The following is a 12,646-nucleotide window of genomic DNA, read 5'->3' on the forward strand; positions in this document are numbered from 1 at the left end:
GCGCATGCGCCGCAGGGCGCCAGCACGGCGCCGCGAGCAGACGCGCCGTGGCGGCAGCGCGCATGCGCAACGTCACCTCCGCCCTCGGGAGCTCGGGGCGGCCGGGATGCGAGGCGCGGGTCCTCGCTTACCTTAATTATCTTATGCTGCTTTATCGACGGCCGCGTTTATTTGGCGGCATATTACAGAGTCACCGGGGTTGGGAGGGACCTGAAGGTGTCATCGAGTCCAGCCTCCCTGCTGAAGCGGGTAACGTATTGATGGCAGCGGGCTGCGGGCTTTCATCTGCCCGTACGGCTGGCGGAGCTGCGGACGGCTCTGCTCAGCGCTCAGTGCGCCGTAGGAGCTCCTTGCGATTGTTACCTCTGCTGTCTTCCCTAACGAAGACTTTACGGTTTTCAAATTCTGTGTCAGAGCAGCCTGCAGAGAGCAGTCGGGGATGGAAGGAAAAGCCAGCGATGTGCTGAGCAAAACTGCAGTCATTGGCTTCTTTAATTCTTGGGGTGAGGTGGGGATTGCTGGTCATTTCACAGAGAATCGTCATTAGTAGCTGTCAAATACCACGAAGAGTGGCTCGATGTTTTTTTTCTGCTCTAAGACACTGCAGGGAGTTTGGTCTCCGGGTTTTTTGGTGTAAGGACATATTGAAAAGGTTTGAAAATACTTAGAGTGGTGTAATGTGGGGGCCCTGGTAAGTCATCTCAGATCCATAATAGGCTTCTGTAGCGTCAGCATAATGCAAGAAATGTAGATGTCAGAGAAACAGCTCCTTGGAAATATCTCTAGATGTGGAGCAGCTGCCATCAAACTCCTGAAGCAGTTCAGTTATCTACAATCATACGCATTTGGACTATTGAAAGGAACAGAATTTATGCAGCTGTGTTTCCTCTCACATTTGAGATGGTGAAGAATTCTAAGTCTTCTATCCTTATTTTTTTCTGTGCACAGCAGCTTTGAAAAATAGTAGATATTTCCCAGGCACAAATGGAAACCTCCTGAAATCAAGTGCTGGTAAGGCCCTCAAACCCCACATGTAAGAGACAAACGTGTGTGTTGAAAATGCTATTATAGAAAAGCATTTGAACAATAAATCAGTCAGCAAGTACAAATGTGAATACTTTGTCTGGAATGGAGGGAGAAAATTTGAGTTCCAAACTGAAATACTGCCAAGAATTGGAATCACAGGGGTTATAATGAACTTTACACTGGACTTTTGAATGCAGCACAGAGGCTCATATTCATATAAACCATGGAAAAAGCTTCATTTGTTGGCAGCAAAACAGAACAAGAAAAAATACCGGAAAGAATTGCAGGGTTTACACCACAGAAAGAGAGAATCCGAACCCGAGCAGGGCTACGGATCCTTCCCAGCAAGGCACAGCAGAGCCTCACAGAACGCTCCGAGCCGCCCGCTGCTGGATTCGAACCCGCGGCTCCTCGCACCCCACACCGCCCTTAGCCCGGCGCGCACTGCGCTATTTCAAACGGACTCCCCGCCCCGCCGGCCAATCAGCGCGCGCTCTCCTTCCGGAGGCTCTCGGGAGTCCGTCCGGGGCCGGAGCCGAGCTTCGGGTTCGACGCGCCTCCCGCGCGCATGCGCATAGCGGCACGCAATGGCAGGACGCGTGCGCACTGGGAGGCGGTTCGGGTCTCCGCCCTGTCTCCCACGCGTGCGCGCTGGGCGACGGCAGCGGGCGCTGGGACTGCGGGGGGCGTCCGGCCTGAGGCGCTCGCTCCATCCGCAGCGGCGGCACCGGCGTCGCGGAGCGCGGGCGGCGGCGAGAGCGGCTGCGGGAACGGGCCGGCCTTCGGGCCGCCCCCGGCATGGGGCGCTGCTGGGGCCGCCCCCCTCGCCGGGCCCGGCGCGCCCCCGGGCCCTGCCCGCGGCGCCGCCCGCGGGGCCTGTAGGGGCGGCCGCGGCATGAGGAGCCGCGGCGGGCGGCGGCAGTGAATGGGCGTCGCGGCGGAGCGGGAGGAGCCGGAGCCGCAGCCGCCGCGATGGCTCAGGAGAAAATGGAGCTGGACCTGGAGCTGCCGCCGGGGAGCGCCGCGGCCCCGAGCGACGGCGGCGGGCTGAGGAGATCCAACAGCGCCCCCCTCATCCATGGGCTCAGGTGAGCGCGGCGGGCTGCGGGCTCAGGGCTGCGGGCTCAGGGCGCTGCGGGCTCAGGGCTGCGGGGCGCGCGGTCCGTCCGGCGGCTGCTCCGCCCGCGCCTCGCGGGGAAACGCGCTGTGCGACCTGAGCGGAGTGCCGCTCCCGATGCGGGCCGGGTGCTGCTCTCGGGGCGCTGCGACGGAGCGCTGCCCGGCTGAAGCAAAGCACGCCTCAGCAAACCTGTTCTCTGTTTTTCTTTTCCCTCCAGTGATAGCTCCCAGGTTTTTCAGCCTTACGTGTTGCGAACTCGCAGGAACAGCACAACAGTTACCAGCCGGCACAGCATGGTAAGGAATCCCAGGCACGCTCTGTTTATCCCTAACGAGGAGGGGGTGGGATGGAGAACCGAAGCCGAACTCGATTTGTACTTGCACTGAGCGTCACGGCCAGCTTCCACACTGCGATTTCTGAAGCTCCGAGTAGTTTCTGATTAAGTACAGTCTTAAAATGAATTCCAACGTGGGTTGGAAGAGTAAACTGCTTTTGTAACTGGAGGTGTTTAATGGCTGTCTGATTTGCAATTCACAAGGAATTCACAAATCTTCATTCACCTGTTTGCTTTTGGTTTTGTCTTTTTTTTTTTTTTGGCAGGGCCACTTGTTCTTTTGTGAAGCCTGGTCAGACAGTATGGATTTGTATGAAGAAGTGTATTTTATATGCTGGGCAACGTTTTGCCCTCTGTTATATGGACCTGTTTTTGCACAGTACTGAACTTTTCAAAGATGTGGCATTTCTTTTCTCTCCTGTTCCTTATTGTCAGCTCAGGACCTCTGTGCTCTCTTCCCTAACGTTTTTCTTTTTTATCCGAGGATATTGAAGATTAAGATTTGTTTTTCTCAAAACCTGTGGAATGTAAGGTCCTCAAAGAATGTAGTTTTAATAGATATGTATGCATATAGTTATTGTTCTGTGATTCTGATCAGGATAAAAATGAGATGGAGTTCTAGTTCATAGACTTCCATTGCAAGTTTTCTTTTAAGAAAAAAAATGCTTTCAAGATTTTGGAACTTGGATCAGTCATAAACAGGACATCTGGATTGAGAACTGATGGCCTGCTTGGATGTGGCAGCAGCATCCAGGGGGAGTAAATGCACAATAAACTTTGCAATCGCAGAAGTAAAGTTTTGTGAAATGCTGTTCAAGACAGAGATAAAACCCTATAGAAGTCAGCTGGTTGTGTAAGTTAGTACAAGACTCTGTCTTATTAAGCTGGCCAGGAGGGAATTAGGTAACATTCTCAGCTTTGTTTCTAATGCCTGTCTTGTCTAAATGGCACACAGAGCTATTTGTGCACTTGAGGTACCAAGCAGCACCTGCGTGCAGCTCTGCCACTCGCTGAATGACAGAATAAATTTGTAAGCAGTAAAACTAGTCCTTTCTCTGGAAGGTCAGTGTTTTCTTTTTGCAACGTTATTGAGTCATCTGCATGTAGTTGTACAGCTCATTTTTAATTCAACAGGAATTAGCTGATGCTAAATAAGGCGTATGCAGGCAGTTGATGTGTGCTTTAATTGTTATGGCTGTCCCTTTTTTCAGTTGCTGTCATCATCTCCTATTCGTATTCCTAGTAGTCGACTTCATCAGATCAGAAGGGTAAGTGCAGTTTTCAAACTGTGTATCTTATAACAGAGTGAGAAACGTTTATGTAATATTGAAGTACTTATCTATCAGGAGTCTTTCCTACTGAGTTTTTCGAGAGCTAGAGAAAAACAGAGCTAAAAAGGATTTAATTTTGATACAGAAGCATTACTGTGAGGCGTGTTACTGTCATGTTTAAGTTACCTTGCATTTTTAGTGCTGTTTCATTAAGGAGAAATGTTGAAGTAGGCTTGTGGCAGTCTTTTCTTTCTGCTGTGTTCCCGCTGTCCATATTTCAATTCTAAGTGCAAATTCTTGAATCATGAGTATAATGCCGAGTATTTATTTTGAATCAAATGTTATGGGAAAACTTAGAATGTTTATCTCCTGCAGGAGGAAGGAGTGGATTTAATGAACAGAGAAACAGCGCATGAAAGGTGAGCGTTATTGAAACAAGATGATAAAACAGTCAGTTGTTCTCTTTGTATCTACTGATGGGATCTTTTGTATCCTAGGGAAGTGCAAACAGCAATGCAGATAAGCCAATCATGGGAGGAGAGCTTGAGCCTGGTAATCTCTTTGTAGATGTTTTGTTTTTAATTTTACTTCTATGCTCAACTGATGAATTTAAGGGAAAGAGAGAAGTAACTGTGGAAATAATTTGAGATAAACTTAAGTTCATCTGTTTTAGTTCTTTTGCTCACTTGGCCTGACAACTTTCCATCAGGAGGTTGTGGCTTGGGTTCTAAAGTAATGCTTTTTGCCAGTGTTAAGTTTGAAACCTTTGTATTTTCAGAGTGACAATGACTTGGACAAGTCTGAGAAATCTTCCTCCCCAAAGAGAATTGACTTCATTCCAGTTTCGCCTGCACCCTCGCCTACAAGAGGAATAGGAAAGGTAAAATAAGTGAGATGCCAAACAGAAAACACATTTTAGAATGTAGCTAAACTGTGAAGCTGTGAAACTTCACAAATTGTTTGACAGTTTAAAAAAACAATGGCAGAACCCAATGCAAACCCACGTTTTACTGGTTTCTGAGAATCAGGTGTTTATCCTAAAGCCTGCAGAGTTGAAGCAGCGTGTGACTTCCTTCACGTTTTCACTTCTGTAATGTTTGGGTGAGTTAGAGTTCTGATTCTAAGGGAACTGAACAAGGTCATTGTAGTAATGATTGTGATCCCCAATTGTGTAATTGGGACATGCTGGGGAAGAAGAACCAAAATCTGAATATGTTGTATTGGAGAGGAATAGAGTAGACACAGACTAGGAGCTGCATATCTGTGTGGTGAGGAGAATCAGTATATGCCCATCAGTAATGGAAAGGAAGGCATAAACTCAACTGTCAAGAAGTACTGAGCATTGAACATGTCAAATTTGCACTGAAAACTGATGGCAAATGCTGGAGAAGGAGAAAGGCAGATCTTGGATGAACTGCTTTGTTTTTTTTCAGTAGGAACAGGGAAACTGAAATGTAGCAAAGAAAAACTGGCAACTGTGTTGTTTAAATGTGGGCTGCTTGACCTTGTTTCCACCCTCTTGTGGTTCTGCTTTTGTAGTGCTACTGTTTCATTGAAAGTCAGTTCCTAGTGTGACACCACTACAGGACGCTGGCACTGTGCCTTTGGAATTGGAACTGTATAGCTGTAGTAAACTTGACAAACGTTTTTGTGCTTGATTATGGGTATCTGTGGGCTAAAATCAAATTAGCTGCAAGATCACAGAGCTAAATGCACTGTTCTACTCAAGCATATTGTGTTAAACTTTCAGATCAGAGGTATTTTGAGTAAAAACAGCTTGTTTAACAAATGTCTAAGAAAAAGTCCCAAGTACCATACTGCTACCTCTAAATGTGAGGGGAAGAACAGAAACAACAGTTTTATTTAGAAATGGTGTCTATTTCAATTTTTGACTTCGTGTGTGGGTTTTTTTTATTTTACATTAATCTGAACAGTATTTCGTTAGCCATTATATCTTTATGTTAAGTTTTAATTCCTCCAAGATCATGTTTGATTACTGATCTGTCACTAAGTTTTCTCTAAGTAGAGATATTATGATGGGGGAGGACACTTAGGTATTTAAATGGCAATTCTGAATCATCTTAATGTGACTTCTTCTGCAGCAATGTTTTTCACCATCATTGCAAATGTTTGTGAGCAGCAATGGATTACCTCCAAGTCCTATTCCCAGTCCAACAAGGCGATTCTCCAAGTAAGTAACTTCTGAAGCAACAGGTATACATTGGCTTAAATCCCAAGGCAAGCACAAGGATTAGTTAAAGCTGACGCCAAAGCATTAAAAGAGACTTCATTTTTAAAATAGCTGAAGTATTGCCACATAAAAATGCTCTGCAGGTTTGGCCTTTACCAATGGTAACTTCACATGGATGATCTTAAAAGACTCAGTGTTAACTTTAAACCAGACTTAGTACCTTGCAGGGAAATTTCTGGGTACTTCAAATTAACTTGATAAATAAGGTAGCATAGCCATTTTGTGTACATATTATACTGAATCTAGAAATGGATTGAAGTGAGTATGTGATGCACTGAGGGCAAGAGAAGACCCTGAAAAGCTAAGTACAAGTGTTTATGGTAGATAATTCCATCTAATAGGCAGCACTTCTTTGTTTACATATTCAGATTTCCTGAGCATTCCAGTTCAGCTTTAAAGAGTGTTTGATATGATATGTTTGTGTTGATTTAATGCAAGATATGGTGGTGTTCAAACTTGCAGCCTTTACAGACCTGACTGCCAGTATTCTCTCTATAGCAGGAGGAGTCAAAGTCCAATCAACTGTATCAGGCCCAGTGTTCTCGGCCCCATTAAAAGGAAAGGTATGTGTATTTCTGTTTGAGGTGCTGCACTGCGGATGTCATTTTGCAGCAAGATGCATTTTTCTCTTCTTTGTTGTCCTGTAAATATAATGCACTTGTTTCCAAGGTGATTTGGAATTTGCTAATTGTAATTTACAAATTCAAGGTAAGGCAACTAGTCTAAAGCACAAGAATGAAAATCATTAAAACATCTGCTGCACTAAAGAGGCAGGTTATTCTTTAAACTACATGTTTATGAATGTTTGTAAGCCCCAGCATTCCTAAGAGTACCACTGTGCAGTGCACACCCCTCAGATCATCCTAGGAATGTTGCTTATCATTCAATATCTTCTAAACTTAGTGCTGAATGTTTGTTTTCACTGTGAAAGTTCAGAAGGTGAGTGTTTGAGAATGGGAGAGAAGTGGAACCAACTGGTATTCTTTCCTTCTGAAGGAGGAAGACTGCATTCTTTCTTGGAAGTATTCTGTGTTAAAGATACTCAGATTGCATCCTAGAACAATTATCTGTAGTGGAACTGTAAGATTAGAATGTGGAAATGTGTGTCTGTAGCTATATTTATCCTTTCTGGATGTGTGTATGTATGTATATATTAGATACTAACTGCACCAAAAGCATTCATTCTATTTTATAAGACTTACAGTTACAATTTAGCCTTCAAAAAAAGTTGCTGTTTTGTTTTTCAAGACTGATTGCTTGTCCTGTCAGATAGTATCATGCAATTCATATTAGATTGACAGAGGAGAACGCCAAGATAGTATTGACAGCAACAAGAAAAAACTTACGTTGGCTACTAAGTTATATGGATTTTAGAACCATTGAAAGTTGCATAAAAGTGTATCAGGTTCATTGATAAACAGGTAACAGATATTCATGCTCCAGTGTTTTACTTGAAATGTTTTACAACAGACTGTACCTAAGCTGTAATAAAAAAAGTAAACATGAGGGCAGGCTTTGCTCACCCTATCCATGTGTTCTGATGGAGCATCTTTTACAAAGAGGAGATGCAAGTTTTCCTATATCAAGGAATTTTTGGAATGTTACCTAATATTAAACTATCTAATCAATTGGAATGAATTTAGTTGCTTTTTCTAAATGCATAATGTATTAGAGAACAATTCACTGCTGTAGGGAATACTGGCAGACTAGGCATAGCAGTGCAGCATTGACTTTGTGAACTTTTAAGCAGTATGTAAATTGCTGGTTTGGGTTTTCTGTGCTTATCAACTATTTTGTATCTGCTAATTTGCCCATTCTGCTTCACAGAAGCTGTCATTCCTCCCTCAAGGAGGGTCTGTATGCTTGTATGCTAGAGAAAATAAGAAACTTGGGGTGTCATCATGCTTATAAAATGAGTGGTAGTATGATTCTCTTGCATAACATGTTTGCTGTTTTACTGTCATACTGCACCATAACTGCAGATAGGTAAAAGGACAAAGAAGCTATTCCCATTTCTTATGTTTTTTGTAGTCAAGCTAAAAAATTAGAACGTCTTGCAGCTGAGAAGGTTTTCTTTGAAGCTTGTTATTGGGAAGTTCGTGGTATTTCCAAATGTCTGTTGTGCAGGAGCTGTTAATGAGCTAGAGCATTCTCAGGGCAGGTTATATGAATTCTGCCTGTTGTGTTTAATATTCCAGTGTCAGTAGATGAGTACAGGTACAAAGATAGTCTGATCTGTGATGAGTAATTGGAAATGCATACACATGCTAATTTTTTTTCTGTTCAGCTTTTAGTTAGAAGTGTACATTCATGACCAAGTTTGTTTTAATCGGAAGGGTGAAACTGTGTACCAAGCTGGAATTTCTATTTCCATCATCACTAAGAATTTTAATCGCTAGATTTTGACATATGCCAGTTGTCTTATCTCAACTGCTTGCTTAAAATTAAGTCACAGTAATCAGTTTGCTTTAGATTGCTTTGTTTGATTGTGTTCTAATGTACCAAGTGCCTGTTTTGATGTCTTTCAGATCATTGTAGCCACTCAGATACAGCTGAAGCATTAGTTAATTTAAGGAATAGGCTGGATGATTAAACAGTAGCTAGAATAAAATTAATTTCTTATCCAAGTGCTTGAGGGCTTATCATATTACAAACGCAAGCTTGCTGTTTTATGGGACAGGCCTTTCTTACACTGAACAAATATTAAATGGACATTCCAGAGACTCAAGTGAGTTTGATTATTTGCACTGTTTTCTTTAGGTGAAATGGAAACTGAAAGTCAGCCAAAGAGACTTTTTCAAGGAACAACCAACATGCTTTCTCCAGATGTTACACATCTGACGGATCTCAGTTCATGGTAAAATATTGTGTGCCATGAAATACCAAACTTGGGAATGCACATTTATTACAAGATCTCTGCTTTTTAGAAAAAAAAGGATATTTTGTATGTAGCTCGCATATCTGCATTACTGGGAACTCTTGCTGTGATTTGCAGTGTGGTAACATTCCTGTCTGTCTAATCAATTCCTCATGGGCAGACAGTAGCCTAGATTTTATGTATCCAAACTGTCATTCTGAATGTATTTGTTAGAAATCTCAGTTCCTGAGTCAAGTTACTTCATCTGGAAGCTGCCTTGTCATTTCAGTACGTTGTAGGCTATGGTCACAGTATTCACAGCACTTAACTGAATACTTAGGAAATGTGTGTGTGAATAATTGCAGTCACAGTTCATGTTGCAATGTTCAAAACATTTAGCTTTAATTGTCTGTCTCCTTTGTGTATTATGGTCATAAAAAGCTGATTCTTTTCTGTGTCAAAAGTCAGACCCTGAGTATTATATCAACTCTGTGTTGCTGTAATTTCAAGTTTACCTATAGAATTGGAATACCTAGAAATATTTTGTACATTTTCATTCCAGCTAAATTCCAAAAGCATCTTTCTGCACGCTGTCTGGGATCGTGTATCAAGACTTTAAAATTCAAACAAAGTAATTCCTTACTTAAGGAGAAATGCATTTCAGAATGTCTCTTTGATTAGCATACCATTAAAATACATGCTAGCTAATTAATGACACATCAGCTTCATTACTGTTGAGGTTCTTAGTATTCCTTTTCTATAACCTTTTATGTTCTTGTCCTGTAGTTCTCTCTATAACTGATTAAAATCAGGGTTGTAATTTATTATGCATGTTTCAAAAAAACACACTTCTGCTCCTTATTCCCTTAAGGAGCATGAATATATCCATAACATGCTACAGAAAACAAGGAGTCTTCAGGGCTGCCAGTCTTCAAGTAAAGGCTGAGTGGTAGTATATGCCTCCTACATTTCTTCCTCTGAAGGAGAAAATACATTAGCTGTGTACACGAAACCATGGTGCCTGTGTTACTAAATAACCATTTTCTCTTTCCCCAGCCTGTCTTCAGATATTCTTGATGGGAGTAGCAGCAGTGTTGGCTCTTCCTCTGATTCACTGACTAAAGGCAGCATAACCACTGAGTCGCCAGTTACATGCTCAAACTCATGCTCTTCATTCATTTTGATGGATGATCTCTCACCTAAGTGACTTAATCAGTTCTGAGTCAGTGTTTGGCCGTGCTGTTCCCTTGCTGTACAGAGAAATGAACTCTGATCCTTGAACCATTAATATGAGGATTGTTAAATGGAAAATTAGTGTAACTGTAATCCTTGGAAACTTTCCAGTGATTTTGATTTATCCATTTAATGGACATTGTAGACCATATTAATGTCTGGTTTTGCTGATTTTATTTTTTAAACAAATGTCTGCTCAGATTATACTAACTTTTTGCTTTTGAGAACTTGCATACACTTCTTATTCTGAGATAGGTATCTACCTATTAGTGTTGCAATATTGAGAAAAATACTTCTATCGTTATCGTGGTCGCTGTGTCTAGGGAAATAATTTGGTTCTGAAGGATTTGAAAATATTAATTTATTTTCTGGCTCTTCAACCAGTAAGTAAAACTATTTTCCTGACTTTTTTTTTTTTAAATTCAGGCACTAGCCTCAAGTTCTTTGCAGAAGGGAGAAGAAAGATGTTAACGCTGCTAGTAATTTTCATTACAGGAGAGCATGGTGGGTCTGGAAATCTCACCTTTACATTACAAAAACCAAGAAAATAGTGAATGACTGTCACTTTTGCTGGCAGTGAAGAAATAACAGTATAAATGAACGTGATTAAAATAGCTGCATAGTTCTCTCCCCACGCTCTTCATCCTATGGATTATATGAAATAAGGTCAATATTTAGCAACATTTGGCCAAGGAGAATTAATCCATGCCTCGATCTAGGACATACCATGCAGATAACTAAGTTATTAAAACTACTGTGTAGGAGAACATGTATGGCACCATCAATGTCTCCTGTGGCATTGAGGTCATAGGTATTTTTGTGCCTTAGGGGACATTGTTACAAAATTATGGAATGTAAACCGGAGGGGTGGGTGGGAAACGTCCTTTGTGTACAGCTTGTTGATAGCGTGCTTACCAGAATCTGTCATCAGTGCTGCTTTCTTAGTGTTCCTTTCCAAGGAAAGTGCTCCGTTGCGAGGTGCTGTGGGCAATCCCAACGAGCTGGCAGCCTGTGCAGTAACTTTGGAAGCTGCTGCATTCAGCGCTTATGCCTTTGTAACGAGCAGGGCAGATGGTGAAGTGAACGTTGGATTTCTAACAGAAGACTTCAAAGCTGAGGTTGAGTGGAAGCTCTGCAGGTTTGTTTGGCTTAGGAGTTACGTTGGAGCCGTGACTCGTCGTGATACAGTACTTTGGTCAGTCTGAAGTAAGACAACAGAGAATTTACTTTTTAAAGACTTTAACGGGGCAAAATAAATCTGTTTGTAATCTACTGTGTTATGCTATTTATTATTTATAACTCTGTAAAAAGTCTGTGGTGATGAATTATAGTATTTTTTTATGATTGAATAAGTTTTTTATGTTCAGTACTTGCTGGCTGGTTTGTATTTAATACGCAACGTTGTCTGCCAGAACCATAAGCTTCCATTTCTGAATGTTTGTAACATAAATGCTTTTGTTATCTCTAAGTACAACTTCTGATCTTTTTTGAAAGAAAATAGCACTGACTTTAAAGTGAGATAACGTGCTTCAAAAGTGGGCACAATGTCTGGCAATACTGTCTGGCTAAAAGGGACAGGAAGAGATCCATCGTCCCTTCTGTTCTGAAGAAGCTGTTGAGTTTGCAGAAGGTGTGTACCTACCACATTATTTCTAACAGTGTTCTCATTCAATTGTAAGAAGTACCGTGATGGGCCAACGGCAGCACTGTTCTTTGTGTTACCATTTTCACCTGTGGAGCGTTAGTTCCCCGCCTCCAATAAATGTGCATATTGTAATATATTGTCCTTTGGTGCCATTTTTAAATGAGCTCTGCAGTACGGAATGTTAATTTTATTTGTATATGCCCAGTGCTATTTCTTCAATTTTGGATGTCTTAAATTGCTTAATTATTTTTTTATTCATGCTTGTATCTTCTCTGCCTTCTTGTTGCTGAAGAGGGCTGCTTTTACATTTGCAAAACTGTCGATAAACGGTCTGTGATGAAATTCAACCTGTTACCTGTGCCCCACTTTGGTTATACTGTGCTTTACTGGTTCTGTGATCTAGAAACCCGGGCAAAGGGTGGCAGAGGGGGGGAACTATTGCATGCTTTCTTAAAACAGAAGAGCATAGCTGTCGCTTATTTTGGGCTGACTTACCTGTACAATTGATGTATTCCAGATTTGTTTGTTAGTGGAGAGTCCTATAGAAGTGCTGGCCTTTGTAAACGTTAGAATGTAAGCTTCATAAAGCAAACGCACAAATATTGACTCTTGTTACAGCATCTTTTTAGCGTTCTGGCTATTCTCCACTCTTCAGAAGGCATTGCTCTTTTATAAAATATATATACAATACACACGTGCTTTGTCTGTTGTTTCAGAATGAAGTGTCTTACTGTAATTGTAACAGGTCCCCTCTGGGACTGCGTTCTGATCCGTACCCAGCTGTAATGCCATTTGTTTGTGTTAGAACTGACTGGGGGAAGGCTTCTACTCTGGCAGCTGATGTTTGCACTTTGCATGTGAGTTTCTGCTGCTTACGGAATCAGCCTTGATTGCAGTGGAAAGGTTAGG

At 42.1% G+C, this 12,646-nt stretch overlaps 1 protein-coding gene and 1 non-coding gene across 2 annotated transcripts; both read left to right on the plus strand.

Annotated features, from left to right (window-relative positions):
• The first annotated feature begins 1,893 nt into the window (after positions 1-1,893).
• On the plus strand, positions 1,894-12,343 carry PABIR2 (PABIR family member 2). The gene is made up of 10 exons (XM_031594234.2): positions 1,894-2,114; positions 2,364-2,442; positions 3,692-3,748; positions 4,127-4,170; positions 4,249-4,303; positions 4,530-4,631; positions 5,854-5,942; positions 6,501-6,565; positions 8,763-8,859; positions 9,916-12,343. Exons 1-10 carry the CDS (start codon positions 1,999-2,001, stop codon positions 10,064-10,066), a joined length of 855 nt encoding a protein of 284 aa, XP_031450094.1. The 5' UTR covers positions 1,894-1,998; the 3' UTR covers positions 10,067-12,343.
• On the plus strand, positions 9,686-9,830 carry LOC116229791 (small nucleolar RNA U109). The gene has a single exon (XR_004167104.1). It is a non-coding gene; the product is annotated as a small nucleolar RNA U109 (small nucleolar RNA).
• Positions 12,344-12,646: the final 303 nt, after the last annotated feature.

The sequence above is a fragment of the Phasianus colchicus genome, chromosome 14, assembly GCF_987193195.1.
Source record: "Phasianus colchicus chromosome 14, bPhaCol1.hap1.1, whole genome shotgun sequence".
NCBI classification, from domain to species: domain Eukaryota; kingdom Metazoa; phylum Chordata; class Aves; order Galliformes; family Phasianidae; genus Phasianus; species Phasianus colchicus.